Raw genomic sequence first — 18,536 nt, 5'->3', positions numbered from 1 at the left:
AGAACATTCTCGAGAACGTTTCCTCTTTTTGGGAAAGTTCTGCAATTTGTACATTGCTATGTATATATCACTATAATGTTTTCGCCTCTGCCGAGATTAATATTCTAACTTTCAATTATAGATCCGTTTTACCTACTCTAAATGTCGAAGTAGATGAGATTTACTAAGTAAAATACAGTTTTGAACGCCACAAAATTCGTAAGATGTCGTGTATTATTGGTTCCATAGCACCAAAAACGCTTATTAAGCGTTTGTTTTCACTTAAGCGTACGCGTTCAAGATTTATTATATGCTAGCTCGCGTAATGTTCGCGTGTGCGTGTCATTTCGGATAAGTCAAATTGAAGGGATGTTTACAAAAACAACATAACTGCTTAGAGCGTTTGACACTTTTTTAAGAGCACTTTTAATCGTTTCAGGTGTCAACCAGTGTAGTCAGTTATGTTGTTTTTGTAAACATCCCTTCAATTACAGTGAAAAGGTTAACATCATGATATCTTTATTTCAGTTTATCATAATGTCTTGTTTGTTACAGACCTTCAGTTTCCCATCGACGTGTCGGGGGTACAGAACGACCATCCGTTCCTGGACGCGGATTCCTTGCAGTCCCTCTTCAGGCGGCTGACTGCACTCAACCGATGCGCCAACATGAAGCTAGAGCACCATCACCATCAGAAGAGATCGGTGAGTTCTTTTAACTAGTTAGCTCTAGAAGCAATATTTTCAAAAATAGACCGTAAATAGAAGCTACGGCGCTCAAAACTAACCCGTAGGTAAAAGATTACAAATCCTTTCCATAATGGGCCATCTACTACCACAGAGGTACAGAAGACTCACTCTCTAACAAAACGCGTCTGTTACGATCAGGACAGATATGACCGCTAGGTGGTGACAGCGCCACGCGCGGCTTATGGCTAGCCACTAAAATTGGTGTCGAACGGATGTACTTGTAGCTACTTACCTGTAGCAAAGCGATGAAATCGCGGAGTGAGCCACGACTGCTACATACTACGCAATACGCATGCTAGTAAAACGTGGTAAGTATAACAGTTCTTTAAATAAACTGTACTCCTGGCTGACGGGACAGAATAAAAACGAGAAATAATTTGTTTGACCCAGGAATTTTATCTACTTTTGTTACACAAACATACAGTTATTTAAGTATAACAAATCCACTGTTAATATTAACATAAATTAATGATTTGCTAACTTATGAAAGCTCGAAAATATACTTCAGAACGGTATCACCAACTAGTTTTACATTGGGACCCAAAACCGTGTGAAAAGCATTTTTTTTTCTAAAACAATAAGTTGTGTTTTTTACAAAATTTTGTCGCTTCGACTGACAAAATCATGGTCGACAAATAAACATTTATAATTTTCTTTGAGCAAGCGCCATGATTTTGATTATTACTTAATATAAAATAGGAATAGGACAGTTCTTATTGAAAAAGAGATTTTATGTAGCGGTTGACATTTACAATAAATAAACTAGTTTGGTTGCCTTTTTTTCTAATATAATTGTCTTCTTTGCAAGATTCAATCGCTACACTGATTGAAGAAGTTAGATTGTTATTTGTTACGCCGTACTATTGTCTGTGTAAACTATTACTTAGTTGGACAACTTGTCTCGTTATATTTCGGCTAAAAATAGAATCATTGAAACTGTTTCTATGTTGTTAGAAAAATCTATATCTTTCTCTTTAGAAAATACTAGCAGCTAACGTAGAGAAATGCTTGTATCGTTGAAATACTTTTATTGTTGTTTAATTTCTCCCCATAACTTTTAATTGGAATAAGGTTCGAGTAGGTAGGTATAAGATTGTTGTCGGAATGACGAATAGATTCAAATCAATATCTATATGTTGAGTTGGACTAACAACTTTGAATATAATATTGACTTGAAATGTGGCATGTATAATTGAATATCAACACACTCCCTGGAACGGTGGTTAGATATTTATTATTAGGTCAGTCGGGACACTAGTCGGTACACTTTTACCATCAATAATAAAAGAGACCATGCGTCCATAGCTTATTATTCCCTAATAGTATTAGTATTCTTCGATAGCTTTATAAAAAGTGTATGAGTATATTGAATAATTTTACGGTTTAGACTCACTTGTTTTTGTTGTTGTATTATTCTATGTTAGTATGTCTCACAACAGTTTAAATTCGATGTATGAGTATACTTATATGTAAAAAAAATTGAAGTTTAGACAATATTGTTAATAGCTCTCTCTAAACTATTAGAGGATGGCAAAACCTTTTGAAGCGTTGCTCTATTCGCTGCTATTGATGTTGACTGTACCTACCGACTTATTGCTATACCATAGAGAATAAAATGAACTCTACTCGATTATATCTTCAGTTCGTACGATTAGCCGTAATATTATTAATATTGTTTCTAATTGACGTAAACGATTTAAATAATTCCGATATTGAATATTGATGAAGTAATAGGTATGGTTTAATTAATATTTTATTATTCAGTCGTTTAATTAATTTTTGTCCTCACAGCTCACTAGAATTTGGTAATTACGATGAGAAAGTTAATTATCTATCTGAAATCCAGTAATAAGAATTATTATTACTGGATTTTAGATAGATTGGATTTTGAATACCTCGCTCACTTAACCTGCTAACTTACACACAAAAGTAATGCATAACTATTCTGGATTGGGTGAGTAAATAGCGGCCACTTCGATGGTTTAAACGTATGTATTTTAACTATGTATTCTTCCTTATTCTAACATATCTAGGTACCTACACGTTTAAACATCCATGTTCATTTTCCAGCAAAATGTTTATTCAATCTACAACATTACGACCTAGCTGTACTTACTTGTTTGTGATTTTATGGTCGAATAAAATAGGAACGAAATGAGATGCGAAGCTGAATTAGCTATCGAACGTTTTATAAGTATCAGATATCATTTGGAATCGGGCTGTTAAAAATAACGTACCTGAGTTAAAATAACATGCAACATGCAATGTATCATGATTTCATTTAAGTTCTTAGCAAACAACATGGCCGACTTTTTGTTACTGGATACATAGATATAAACTATGGATGAGCGCATGCATACGAATTGCCTGTTGCGAGCTTCATGTCAGCAAAAAAGCGCCATCTGTTACACACTGCGTACAACTACGTGAGCTCGACTCTCGCGATAACTTTGTACGGGCGTACAAGGCTTGTTAAGTTTATTCGCGGTTTATATCAGAGGAGCGTCGAATAAGTTTATGGTTAATCAATACGATATTTATTGTATTAAAATGGGCGAACTTATCCTTCTAAGTTTCCGTTCTTCTACGTTATTTCGTGATGTCATTATCGTCTCAGGCGGCAATGCAATATTTTAAACATTCGCGCCGTGCGGTGTGCCGCCCTGTGTAAAGGCTCCTCTTCACGTTGGGCCAACGCCAACGCCAACGAGAGACGCATTTATGCGTTAGAAGGAGCAAGTGATATTGCTATCTCATTCTACCGCATGGCTGCGTCCCTCGTTGGCGTTGGCGTTGGCCCAACGTGAAGAGGAGCCTTAAGCCGGCTCTGTCAAGGTCGACAAGTTGGCCGAGCTACTAGCTACAGCAGTACAGTTCGATAAGTACCTCCCGAGCTTTCGCGGGTAAAATGCGGCGAACAACTATTTCTGTCAGTTTCTTGTTTGCAAAACAGGTAGAGTAAAAAAGAAGGAATCTATACAGCAATACAAACTAACTAACTATTTTGGCTCAGTGATCCAAAGAGAATCTTGGCCTCCGAAACGAGAGCGTGCCACCTGTCCACAAACATGATGCAAAAATATAAGTAGGTAATGGAAAGTAATAAATACAGCGATGTGAATTAATCGGTGTTTGAAAATGCGCGCTTTGTTCCTAGCGCTCACCTGTTAAATTTTTTTGAGTTTTACCTACAGTTAATTAAAAACTTATACCTGACAAGAATTAATATACTAGGTACCTAAGTCAACGAATAAAACAATAACAAATACTTGATCTTGTTATTTTGAATGTTTTTAATAATTATGTAAAAGAAACGGGAACAAACTCTGTAAGTCAGACAATAGGTACTTTAATTTCGGTAATTATATCCGGTAGGTAATCAACTAATCATATTTAAGTAAATTTACCTATACAAATCACGCATTATGCATTTCTACTTCATAATAACTTCCAAAGAGAAATGACGTCCTTACAAGGTTAATGCATTAGCGCTATGACGTACGAGCGAACATCAGTTGCGCGTGAGAATGAAATAAAATTATCGTTTAAAATTGGTTTTAAGCAATAAATAAACCTAATTGGAAATTACTTACCGATGATATGAGGTCCCATTTTTTTTCTTATACTTCCTATAATGGTTTTTGCACCCTTTTACAACGCAATAAGGCATTTTTGTGTTATGCTGCGTGACAACTTTCTACTGCGCAATTCGCCACACGACTGAGCGCCGGGGTGTGATAAATGCAAATATCACACCCATGTAGCGGCCCCCTTTTTAGTGCTCGTTAGCCGCGTCCTTACGAAGTAATATATATGTCCATGACTGGATATCAATTTTAATATTTTCTTGTAGGTAGGTACCTACTTATTATATCGTTTTTAGGGTTCCGTACCCAAAGGGTAAAACGGGACCCTATTACTAAGACTTCGCTGTCCGTCCGTCCGTCCGTCCCTCCGTCCGTCTGTCTGTCACCAGGCTGTATCTCACGAACCGTGATACCTAGACAGTTGAAATTTTCACAGATGATGTATTTCTGTTGCCACTATAACAACAAATACTAAAAACAGAATAAAATGAATATTTAAGTGGGGCTCCCATACAGCAAACGTGATTTTTGACCAAAGTTAAGCAACGTCGGGCGTGGTCAGTACTTGGATGGGTGCGAGTCCGACTCGCACTTGCCCGGTTTTTTAATTATTCACTGTGTGCTATATATCTAAGTTGTGTTTTGAACAAATTAGCCTTATAACAGTCATAACCATAACCAAGTACCTACTTTCTTTTTTGGCGAATATCGTTTATAACAAGATAGTAGGTAGATGTAAAGATAAGGCCCATTCAAACGTATCAGCTGTTGTAACGACAATACTATCGAATAATCGGCTAAGCCTATTCGATACCGACACGCTGTATCGATTACCACTCCCACTATTTGCATATCGATATATCATACAAATTATACTTGTTTGTTCTATTAGATGTGCGATAAAGCGTTTTTTAGAGTAGGAGGTTCGGAACAGCGCTATGTGATATGTTTGAGATGTTTCCGATAGGTATGGTTTATTGATTGTTTTTAGCTCAGCACTGAATATATATTGTTGTATTATTCTTAATCTGATATTTTTTTCTCTACAAGCATTTGGATTTACTGTTATTTAAATCAGCGCTAAGAATTTTTCAAACATGCTCATGATGGCATATGTAACGCTGGTGATGTCAAAAATGGCAACTCTGCCTTTCCAAATTTTTGTTTCGACCTTCAGAAAAACCACTTTAGATTCCGAATTCAAACCATATGAGTGAAATTTCCAGGTAGACATTTTATTTTTACATTGAGCACTTGAGCTGTAATATCGCATGTAAGTACAGTCGACGTCAAAGATATGTTTACACTTTTGCACCTTACTCCTTTGTAATAAGGCGAAACATGTAAACATATATATTTGACGTCGACTGTACATGTACATATATGTATGTCAATAAAAACCTAATTATAATATTTAGCGGTACATTCAAAACTGCACAAAATTAGAATGAGATAATATCAGATGCTGTCAGAATAAATTATTGATAGAAGTTGGGTCATAAACCAGTTGCCCGCCTACTTAAAAGCAATCTTTTTCCTATCGTTGGCTATAGTAATTGATAACATACTTTACAGTTTACACAGAATGGAAAACACTTTATGATAAAATAATGAATAAATTTATTATAAAACGCTTCCGGTTATGAGAGACTATAATTGACGAGATGTATCAAGTGTCCATTGTTATAAGAATAAGCCTAAGTAGAAAATCAAATATCGTTGTACCTGTAAGAAATGTCTCTTCATTAAACTTCTTTATTGTGGACTCGGTGATGTATTGTTTTCACTGCATTAAAAATAAAGATTCTATCGAATATTTCACAATAAGCTTTCTGTCATGCTGCATCTTTTCGCATAGACCACGGGTCAGGCGCAAATTTCGTCGGTCATCGCATTCCGGGTGATAACTCGTAAAGTGGTTAATGGCGATGTGTAATGAACCCTCGTGGACGTCGGCTGCCGTTCCGTTGGTGAGTTGAGGAATGGCAGCCACCCAAGTTGGGTTACCCAACACGTAAAAGACAAATGTAGTCATCGCATCCCGATTGAAACTTTGCCAGATGATAGTTTAGATGCTATTATGAATGTAAATAATCGTCAGCCGGTTGTATGGCGGTGGAAAGAATTCTTTAAGAGGTTAAGGGTGGTGGTAAGGGGTGTAATAAATAATCGCCCTTAACCACTTTATGAGTTATCGTCCGGGATGGTATTGATCTTATGCATTGGCTTCCACCAAAATTTAGTCACGTATTTAGCCACATTGAAAAGTGTCGGTTATGCGGGTAGGTACTACATATAATAACTGAGCAATTTAGGCAGATATCAAGGTATCATCAAAGAACGTAGAAACCAAATTCGTGTGCACATAAACGGTTGCCCTAAAGTCGTAACCGCAGGGTAAGGTCACGTCAAATTGCAACCATCTTGAGTCATACAAAGATCATAACAATTTCACCTCACGCGAACGCTATCGGCTCTCGATGATCAAGTTAATGATAGAAACGTTTCGACACGTTACTACTTGCTACTGAGGTAGTACTTGGCAAAAATTTGAAACTTATGTCAGATTTTTTATGAAAAGAAATTATAATGTGAAGATGTTTACGTACCATATAGTTTTTTGTGGGTACGTAAACTTACTTGTGACCTTTATCTTTGGTAACATTTTATTGTAAGGATTCACCTAGCATTATTTGGTCATGACTTTAATTTAACTTTGTAGTATGAAGATAGAGAAAACGCCTAATGGTCCTTATATTTAAGATAATGGCTTTGCAATAAGAATGACATAAGACGCAGTTCCAAACTACGGAATTGGAAAAAAAAATTTAAACGAGAAATCTTCTTCACTTTTTATGAAATACATACTTTCTAAACATCACAATGGATACCATACCACAGACTGATTAGCTTGTTAAGAGACTGTTAGCACTGCTAGTAGTACAAATGGCAAGGCGATTATTCCCATAGAGCAAAAGATCGGTCATGCCTAAAATTGCCTCTGTTATGTGCGTCCACCGGACTACGTGGCGCGAGTATGATAACGATGGATGGATGGATTTAACGATGGTAAATACGTAATCCATTATTGTTGTGAAAAAAACCATAAAGCTTTCAAATCTAATTTTAGCTCTATAAGTATGAGTACCATATTTTTATGTATGTACAGTCGCCATCAGATATATCGTAGCGGCCAAGGTGTTCACAATATCTGAACACGCACTTTATAGCCTTGACAATAGAGGCGTGTTCAGATATTTATGAGCACCTTGGCCGCTCCAATATATTTGACGGCGACTGTATCATCTTCCTCCTAGCGTTGTCCCGACGTTAAGCCAGAGTTCACGTGAGGTGTATGAATTGATATTGAACAATAATGTAATGGTAGTAGGTACCTAACAGCCCTTATGCAGCTTGTCGTGAGATGAGCAACTACTAAGATGAACAACTCTACGTGAAATGTCAATTTATAACAACATCTTCAGCTTAAAAGTATTCACAGATGCGTAATCTATAAAATTACGTAAAGACCTTCACAATATTTTCAAAACGATACTGACAAATCACTTGAAACGTCGTAAATAAATTCAGATAGCCAGAAATATACTGCGTGAGAACGTTTGAAACGGACTCCATTTATTCTATTTCTAAACCTTTTAATTTGACAGGTCACGCGATCCGTTAGCAATTAACGGGTGTAATAAGTGCTAATTAATGCCGGTAGTTTAAAATTAAAATATTAAGTGACAGGTTTAAAAATGCGTGAGAAACGGAATAATGTTTTTTTTAAATACCGTTTCATTTGTTTCTTAATTTTTTGTAAGATCTCCGGTAACAACATAACAAGTTGTTAATATTTTTATGGACGTTAAAGTACCTAAATCTTATTAAAAGCGGTTTTATTATCTAGTGTAGGCGTTTCCCATTGAAATATTCTTGGAAGTGAAACTCGGATAGTTTTAATTGTAACTATCCAAGTTTAAATACAACTGAATCTACTAAGCAGCACACCTTTTAAATGCGCGCTTTTAAATGCAAAAAGACGGAACACCTATTCATATATTATGTATTGATATAAGGACCCCTATTCGACAAGCGACGTTTGACGTATCGTGTTGATCTCCCGTTGATGTGGGAAAAATCATAAGTTCTCGAATACGTACAATCAAAATTTGACATTAACAATCCACAGTTAGAGTGACAAGCAAACCAAACCGAACCACCCTTAGTTTAGAGTTGAGTTTTCGTTGTACCAAATGATATTATCCACCGTTGATGGAATCAACACTCAGTATGCAATAAAATCAACTGTTGATTTGACGTGGATGCGAAATCTGACAGTTGTACATGTCGAATTTGGTCCAAGTACGCTCGGTTAGTAGCGTGAAGTGAAATCCAATTAAAATGGTTGTCACTAATGTAAAGGTTGGGGCCAAAGAGGATTATCCTCCTTGTTAACTATAGTGCATGCATCTAAATCATATCTAATGCATCTAAAGATGTATTAGAAATGGACACCAGATGTCTTAAGCTTGTTAGTTTTAATGATAACATTATGGAACTTCTTTTGGAAAGTATAAACTGCTGCATTAGGGAAGGGGTATTTCCAGATGTATTGAAGATAGGCAGAGTAGTACCGATATATAAGAAAGGAAATACTTCAGATCCGAACAATTATAGACCGGTTTGTATTTTGCCTGTCTTCTCAAAAGTACTAGAGTCAGCACTAAAGTCGAGAATAGTAACATTCTTCGAAGAAAATGATCTTTTTACGCACTGCCAGTATGGATTCCGAGCCAACAAAAGTACCGGGGCTGCAATTAGAAGAGTATTAGACTTCATACTTGAATCCTTGGATACGTCACAACAGTGTGCTAGCATATTTTGTGACTTATCTAAGGCGTTCGATTGCCTTAGGCACGACATTCTTCTGACGAAGCTCACGTACTACGGCTTTAATGGAACAGCTTTAGATATAATGTCATCGTACATGAAAGAACGTAGTCAAATCGTGCAGGTTGGATCAAGCAAATCGGAATTTAAAAACAATGATGTCGGAATACCACAGGGTTCGATTCTGGGCCCTGTGTTATTCCTGATATACGTTAACGATTTACCATCAAATATTCCAGACTTTGCACAAGTCACTCTATTTGCTGACGACACTCACGTGGGAGTGAGGCACGCGAAAGTCAACTTAATGGAGGAAGAGCTGATACAAATCCAACGTAGCCTACAGAACTGGTTCCAGGCAAACGGGATAGTACTGAATACCGACAAGACCATAAATGTTAAATATAGAACAAATTCTCGAATAGACAAAAACCCATCTACTCTTAAGTATCAAGATTGCAATAAGTTTTTAGGATATATAATAGATAATAAATTAACACATAAAGATCACATACAGAAACTTTGTAGCAAACTCTCTTCGGCAAATTTTGCGTTACTTAAACTCAAACCTCTAATAAATTCAGGAACTTTAAAGATGGTCTACTATGCGTATATTCAATCCTTACTAAATTACGCAATAACTATATGGGGCAATGCATCGGATATTCAAAAAGTACTAGTACTACAGAAGCGTTCGATGAGGATCATGTGCGGTGTCAACCGACGGGACTCAGCCAAACCTCTCTTTGGAAAACTAGGCATAATGACGGTAATCTCGTTATTTATCTATAATTCCTTGCTAGAAATTCACAAACAAGCGGACTCTCTTCTAAAATTATCTGATATACACAATTATAACACGCGATCCAAGCACAAATTGCTTTTACCAAAGGTGCGGCTTAAAAAATGTCAAAAACAGGGTGTTTACTTAAAGATCAAAATGTTCAATAAACTGCCATTGGAAATAACTAACCTGCCAATACATAGTTTTAGAAATAAAATATCTAATTATTTCAGGAAGCGTGCCTTCTACTCTGTGACCGAATATTTAAACTGTAATATTGACATGAATAACTTTGCATAATGTTAAATAGGCTATTGAAGGGAAATTTTATAATTATTTTGATTAACAACAATTGCTTTTATATTAATTTCTATTTATTGTAATGTATTGTACTTAATTTAAGTATTCGATTGCCTGTAACGACATACCATGTAATGCACATATTACTTTATGGTGAATAAATGAAAATGAAAATGAAAATGCGTCAAGCAAATCTTGTCAGTAGCAATGTAAAGCAAACTAAAGTAGGGCAACACTCAAAGAGTAGTATTGCGCTAAGAAAAGCAGCAATGTACAATGTACATCGAACCAAATCTTTTTTTTCCGCTGAGCGCGCCTTGTCACGTACGTCAATTCAAATTGTCACTCGCGGATTCTCTATTGAAAATGTTTGAAATTGTTATTAATACGTATGGACGGACAATTTAAAAGCGGTGTGTGATGTTGATAAAAATGATTAACTAATTTGAAGATCTCAAAATAAAATTGTAAGTGGACTATGCCGTTAAACAAGAATGTATGATTAAAATCATTGCTTCAGCAGGTAGATGTCATACTGGATTTTCATATTTTATTAGATTTCTCTGTTGGCACTGTAGGCATTGTAGGCACCTTAGCTTTAATTAAGCACAGTCTTATTTAATATATTGGTATTTAATGGTGACACAGCAGAAATATCTCTTGAAATAGAATCGATTCAGAATGTAAACATTGTAAACCATTTGTAAACAAACAAGATGATGGCTGTCATTCGCGTTCCACATTCCACAGATAAAACACAGATGACACGCGATTTTCGAATTATTCGAACACAGTGTTGCTAATCCGCGATTTTTCAAATTTGCCGCCGTGTGCTACTGACAAGATTTGCTTGACCCAGTATAGCAGCAGTGGATTAGAAAATCGTTTACAGTTCCTCAAACATTACAGATACTCGTACAGTGAGCTCCGAAGTTGCATGGAGAAATTATGAATGAACTCATTAATAAATTCACCATGTACTTTTACGGGTGATGGTACATGAATCTCGTTCAAAATTTTAGTATACATGCATTAGAAAAATTTGGCATATAATTTAATTATAATTTTGTTAATGTATTTGTCAATTGTCTTTAATTAGATAGTAGATGTGTTGTTTGTAATTATGTGATGTTATTTATAGTTTTTGGGTGTAGTGTTTTAAATTTTAACAGATGATACTTTACTTTAAAACAATTAACTTTAAATAGAAAATGAGAATATTTAAAAATTATTAAAAAACTTTCAGTCAAGAACTACGTAATCATGGAAAAAAGGTTTTGTTAGTTTATGTAATTAATTTACCATATTTAGAAACTTCTAAATAAACCTATTACTATATTTAATTAGATTGTGTATTTTCCTTGCACCAACTTTTACCCCCTTATTCATAAACGTTTACTAAAGTTGACAAGCCGGCTATAATCGGCTTGTCAACTTTAGTAAACGTTTATGAATAAGGGGGTGAGTGTTTCTGTGTAACCCTGACCCTATAGCAATGGCATTAAGTTCACCATTTATACGTAACTAAATACATTTACAAGAGTAACGAATACTAGTAAGTTACTTAATATAGCGCAGAGTTATTTGTACATATTTAATATAATAATATATGAAACTAACACGTCATTGTTTTAAGAGCCAACAGGAGTGGTCATTTCTCCATACAAACGTACTCGACTGTTTCCTCCGTAGGTTTTGATAGGTATAGTTCGTAGTTTTGTAACTGAGCCCGAGCTAATCCTATTGTCTATTGTTAAGTAAAACCGCTCGTTCCACGTGCCACAACCACCTGCATAAAAACCTGCGTAGTTCGGTTACTGAGTGCCGGCGAGTCGAACACTACAGAACCAGTCTAAAATGTGTCATCGAAATGCGTAACAAAGGCGCGTTATCGGAGAGCGCACCTACACTGGTTTTTTGAGCGTTGGACTAGCCCGCGCTCAGGTGCCAAATAGAATGAGTATGACCCTTTTTTGCAGGTAAGTAGCACGTGCGGTTTTACCTAACAATAGACAATAGGATTAGCCGCCGGGCTCTGTTACAAAACTACGAACTATACTAGAGCAATGATGTTTTTCAACACAGATTTATATTGTCAATATCGGACCGTTTTACTTTTTTTGATATTTTAGTTTTTTAAGGCGCTAGAGCCCTTCAAAAATGGCCAAAATGGCCTCATTGACTATGCCGCAATGAGAGGCGTAGTATTCAAAACTGATATCAATTAGCCAAAAAAGCGCGGTCCGCCACAGATAATTTCATAATCATTTAGATTTCCAAATTTGGTTACGATTGGTTAAGTTTTGGAGGAGGAAACAGTCGCGTACGAAACCTGGATTTTAGAGATTTTTACGCAGGATTTTTCGCCTTGTCCTTATCGCACTAATTTTAGGAGCCGCTTCCGTTAGCGGGACGGGTATATTTACCTAAAATATTTAAAACTCAGCTCCTGTTTCGTCTTAATGGAGATTGTGTTTGTTGTATTATTATCTCACGGTAAAGACAAGTGAGTAAAACAGTCCTTAAATGCCATGAAACTCAATAGCTATCTTCCCCAATTAGCCAACCCAACATTTTCCTCATCATTAGTGAATTTCATTTCCCAGAGGTTTCAAAGCTTACCTTTATAAAATACCTTCTAAATTACAATCCTAATATTTAATTAAAGAACGTGTATATTTCTCTACAAAAGCAACAATGTTTATGACCAGCTTTATGTCATTAGGTTGATTTTTAGGGTTCCGTACCCAAAGGGTAAAAACGGGACGCTATTACTAAGACTCCGCTGTATGTTTGTGCGTCTGTCCGTCTGCCTATCACCATGAACCGTGATAGCTAGGCAGTTGAAATTTTCACCGCTAAAACAACAAATACTAAAAGTTACGGAACCCTCGGTGGGCGAGAACGACTTGCACTTTCGGTTCGCGAGTCCCGTTTTTAAGTAACATGACAAATATATTTTTTTTATTTTACCTTTAATTCCAATTTCTTACAAAATTTCTAATAGTAGGCAAGGAGTTTATATTTATATTTTTAACCCCATTTAGAGATTTTATAGATTGCTAACCACAGAGTACAGTCAACTAAAAATATAAGTGTACAAACCATCTCAAAAATATAACTCTTATGTCAGTGAATTAAGAACTTGGACATATTTTTGAGTAAGTTGTCTACACTCATATTTATACAGTTGACTGTACAATGAATTCAGTCGATCTACCAAATACCGCTATGTAACGAAAATCTCATGCAAGTTCTAGAACCGTCTAAATGGGTTTTATATACTAGTACCTACCTATGGCATTTATGTACGTTTATATTCATTATTCTGTTCACAACGAATCATACCGTCATCGTGACACAAATAAGTCAAATAACGATATAATTTTTAGGGTTCCGTACCCAAAGGGTAAAACGGGACCCTATTACTAAGACTTCGCTGTCTGTCCGTCCGTCCGTCCGTCCGTCCTTCCGTCCTTCCGTCCTTCCGTCCGTCCGTCCGTCCGTCCGTCCGTCTGTCACCAGGCTGTATCTCACGAACCGTGATAGCTAAACAGTTGAAATTTTCACAGATGATGTATTTCTGTTGCCGCTATAACAACAAATACTAAAAACAGAATAAAATAAAGATTTAAATGGGGCTCCCATACAACAAACGTGATTTTTGACCAAAGTTAAGCAACGTCGGGAGTGGTCAGTACTTGGATGGGTGACCGTTTTTTTTTGTTTTTTTTTTTTTTGCATTATGGTACGGAACCCTTCGTGCGCGAGTCCGACTCGCACTTGCCCGGTTTTTAAAAGCTTCGAAGTGGTCCTTAATCCACCCGCCTCCTGGTCTATAAGATTAACTGGCCGTTTTACACACAATGTCAATAACTCGGTATTTGTAGCGCATCATCGCTTCCCCAATTTGTACGGATGACGAACAGAAAAAACGCAAGTCATGGTATACTAGTTGTTATTAATGATTGATTGATTGATTGATTGATTGATTGAATGATGTGAAGATCAGCGAACTTTTTGGAGTCGTTTACCAGCTGTTCCTGCCATACCTACTTAAGTATAAATAAATAAATATAATACATATTATAGGACATTTTTTACACAAATCGACTAAGCCCCACGGTAAGCTCAAGAAAGCTTGTGTTGTGGGTACTCAGACGACGATATATATAATACATATATATAAATATTTTAACACATAGAAAACAACCATGACTCCGAACAAATATCTGTATCATCGTACAAATAAATGCCCTTACCAGGATTCGAACTCGGGACCATCGGCTTCATAAGCAGTGTCACTACCCACTAGGCCAGACCGGTCGTCAAAGTATATTTTTAATTTTTTGACGATTTTTAATCATTGCTACGAAACCTTGAAACGACGAGGTTTTCGTAAGCCCGCAAATGGGCGCAATATATTTCGAGGTTTTTACTACATCGATGTTAATAAGGCAACTGTATTTTTTAAATTCAGATTCCAGGAAATACTAAGCAGGAAATGAATACCTATTTAATAAAAATATTTGCGTTCTTCTCGTACCTATTAAATTGCACACATGCATTTTGATGAAGATGATGAAATGATGATATCCTGTTAGGATGTCCTGTTAGACGTGTCAGGGACATAAGGCTCTCAGAAGGGATTTCCGTTATTCGCGGTCCAGCGCGGCCTCCTCCAGCTCCGCCCAGCCGAGGCCAACTGGTGCAACCTCCTTTTCCACCGTGCGCCTCCAGGTGATACGCACACAAAAGTTAATACGAGTAATTTGTTTACAGAACGATTCTGACGATGACCAATGCGCGCTGAGCGACAAATGGCAGTACGAGAGGAAGTCACGGCGGTGGTCGCGAGTCGTCGAGATCACACCGCAGGCGCAGCGGAGATTACAGGTGTGTACCATGATCGTGAGCATATTCGGGAGATGACCACCGCTCACATAGCAACTGGGTCATTCTATTTTTTCATGACCATCTATTGCCACAAAAAATTATGATACACTGAGAGAAGAAATTTTCCTTTTTGACTCAGTGGATAATCTACCTTCTAGAAAGGAAGGAAATTGTTGTGAAATCTTACCATCCAAATTATTCCCGATGGAAGGTAATTTTTGGAAGGTAATCAAAATCATAATCTTCTTTTACCCACTGAGTCAAAAAGGAAGGTATGTAATTTATTGGAAGGTAAATCTAATGGAGGGTAAAATCAGGAAGGTAACTTTACCTTAACCTTGAGTCAAAAATTGAAATTGAAAAAGCGGGTTTTTTTCTGTCAGTGAATCTAGATATTGAATACGTATTTAAAAATTGTATACCCAAACTGTACCAAATCGTAGGAATTTGTTGACCAACATTCATATAATCAATTAAATTAATATTGCATATTGTAAAAAGTGATTTATGTAGGTAGGTATACATACATAATTAAGTAGGACTCATGTTACTGCAAAGTAGAGATAGTGTTTATTATAACAGTATAAACGCAAAATAGCCCACGATATGAGAACGACATACTCATATACGAGTAAAGGTCAAATTTTGGCAAAATTATTAAGTTATGCGATACGTTGAAGGGTTAATTTACATACTAAACGTTTCGCATAATTTTTCGGTATTTGCATAGTATTTATTTTTTTTATAAATAAAAACTCGTTCATGTTAAAATATGAAAACATAGTGATCAAACCCCGCTGGGTTGAACGGTCTGTCTGAAGGCATGGCAGTCCCAGTAGTACTAGGTAGGTTGCACTAATTCTTGGGGTTAGGTTGCTAATGCGAACCTCGGGCTCTCCTGGAAGAGAACCCTCACAATTCCAAATGTAGGTATCTGCTATTATAATACCTACAACTATAACACTAGGGTGCAACCGAGAAAGCGGTAATATGAGGGAGAAAGATATTGTAACATGTTATAAAAATATTATTTCTTCATTTTCTATAAAAAAAACAACTTCTTCTTTAATATAAAGATCGGTTGAAATTGTCTCCCATGTATTATTTATTCCCATTGTGACAATATAATTGGTACCTGCCTATAGTAAATCAATAGCTAATATTTAATTAAAATACAACTCATATGGAACTATTATGAGGCTCCGAATTCGATGCCAACCTATCCATTTCAATTTTTGAAACTACCCGAATTAGGTTACTTATCCGCCCAGTTAAATACGTGCCAAATAAAGATAACATTTTTGTCTATAGGTGATTGCCGCAAGAGCGATAGCAGAGAGAGAAGCAAGAGAAGCGAGAGGGGAAGAAGAAGACGATGAGGACGACACTCTTCCCACTATCAGAGTGGGACTGGTTGACGCTGATGGGCACTACACAGATGTTGAACCTGACTTGTAAGTACAAAATGATTTAGAAAGAGTATTTAAGCGACGGCAGAAGAAGTTGTAGAAGCGATAGGGGAAGAGGAAGTAATAGCGAGAGAAAGGGTCCTTCATGACCCATATATAATATACCTCCACGGTAATCAATCATCAACAAGTTGGCTGGCGGAGCCCGTTGATGTTATCCCCACAGTTTCTGTACATAATGATAATGACATAACATAATAAGAAATAAGTAGCGTATTGTTCTTTTTTGCATGCTTGGTTACAAAACCCTACAGTATAAAATTCACCTTAAGGTATATGTACTCTTCAGAAGTCTCTCAAAAAATAAATAGCCCTTAGGCCACTTTCTAGTTAACCAAAATCAATCGCCGATCATATAACAATCAATACTCGAACAAAGAAATTAACGAGGCCGTATCTCCACATCAACACGTGGTTGCTTTTATAAGCTCTTAAACTGATGAAAGCTGACTTCAAAAGTAAACTTTAAGTTCAGTGGAGTTTGATCGACTTTTCGTTGTGACGATTGAGTAAGATGTAAGTTTTTAATATGATATTTATGATATGTTAATGAGCGAGTAACAGTACACGAAGGCTCACACCAATAATTGGCCCTTGATTGCGCAACGATTGAAATGTTAGATACAATGGGAACGTAATAGATATGTAGATGGTGCACTCTGATCTTTGAACGTGAAACTTTATAATGTAAAATCCAAAACTACCTAGATCATCATCAGCACCTAATAACTGCATCTCAAGAGACCCATCGTAAGAAAACAAATTCAAAAAGTATAGTAATATGCATTTATATTGATACAATATATGTATTATAAGCAGACATCGTAAATCTTATAGCATTTTTGGTGCAGCGGAGTGGTGTTAACGGAATTGGTATAGATAATTCCAACTGAAATGGTAAATTAAGGTTAATATTAACGTAATTAACGCTAATTAATAATTAGGGTTGAAATTGTTTATACCAATTCCGTTAACACCACCGCTGCACCGAAAATGCTATAAAATTTACGATGGCTGACTATAAGATCGCCTATAGGTGTTAATTCAATATGCGTTAAGACATTAAGTTTGTCATAAATATTCCTAAAATTAAACGACTTATATAATTACCTGGCAGATTGAACGCCAAAATACCCGTCATTCAATCCAAAAACATACAAGTATATCTCAATTTCAACGGCCTCTCTGTGAAGAAAAACTCTTTGGCTCCGCCATTCTTTATCTCAAACCTAACTTGAGCCATCATGCCCTTTTGAGTTCTGATCTGCATTTCGATCTCATAAGAATTTCTATTGAGGCGAGGGTTTTCTTAACCTGGTGGGTCCACAGTCCACACTCTCCAACAGCATGTGGCGCCCCGTCACGTTAATGCTACTATGTTTTGTAACACGGACTCTTGACACGGCTAAATGGCTCGCTCTGTCAATTCTAATGGACTAGTCTGTTAAGTGTCCGACTCTATTTGTTTGTTTGCATCCATCATCACGACATTATTTCCGTTGATGCATTTTAGATAAGGGTAATCAATGGGCATGGTCACTATTTTATAACTTAAATGGTTGCCCACGGCGGTGGCTGACGCACTTTGGTAATAGATAGGATCTTGAATCAAGCTTCTGCGTTTACTGTTAGGTAAGTAACTACTGTAGATAATTCATAATGTTACAAAATAAGTCTACGTTTTCAATCAAAAACAAATAAACCCATTAGTTACTACTCGTATGTGTCACTTATTTAGCTTGCTTTATAAACTAAACATCGACTTCGCTTTTGGTATAAACCTTGTAAAACGCATTGAAATCTTGAAAATAAGAATTCAGAAATGTTACGTAACTTTCAAGAGGTACATCATGCAGCCATGAAGCAAACCGGCTTGATT

General features: G+C 36.4%; 1 protein-coding gene across 4 annotated transcripts in view; it reads left to right on the top strand.

Annotated features, from left to right (window-relative positions):
* LOC134667014 (rho GTPase-activating protein 7) overlaps nucleotides 1-18,536 on the top strand; it is a 383,984-nt gene that overhangs the window by 339,634 nt on the left and 25,814 nt on the right. For all 4 annotated transcript variants that reach the window (XM_063524323.1, XM_063524331.1, XM_063524337.1 and 1 more), the window contains exons 3-5: nucleotides 535-683; nucleotides 15,075-15,188; nucleotides 16,500-16,642. In XM_063524323.1, the coding sequence (XP_063380393.1) occupies nucleotides 535-683; nucleotides 15,075-15,188; nucleotides 16,500-16,642 (406 nt within the window). The remainder of the gene's footprint in view (nucleotides 1-534; nucleotides 684-15,074; nucleotides 15,189-16,499; nucleotides 16,643-18,536) is intronic.

The sequence above is a fragment of the Cydia fagiglandana genome, chromosome 1, assembly GCF_963556715.1.
Source record: "Cydia fagiglandana chromosome 1, ilCydFagi1.1, whole genome shotgun sequence".
Taxonomy (NCBI): Eukaryota; Metazoa; Arthropoda; class Insecta; order Lepidoptera; family Tortricidae; genus Cydia; species Cydia fagiglandana.
This window is presented reverse-complemented; position numbering and strand designations above follow the sequence as displayed.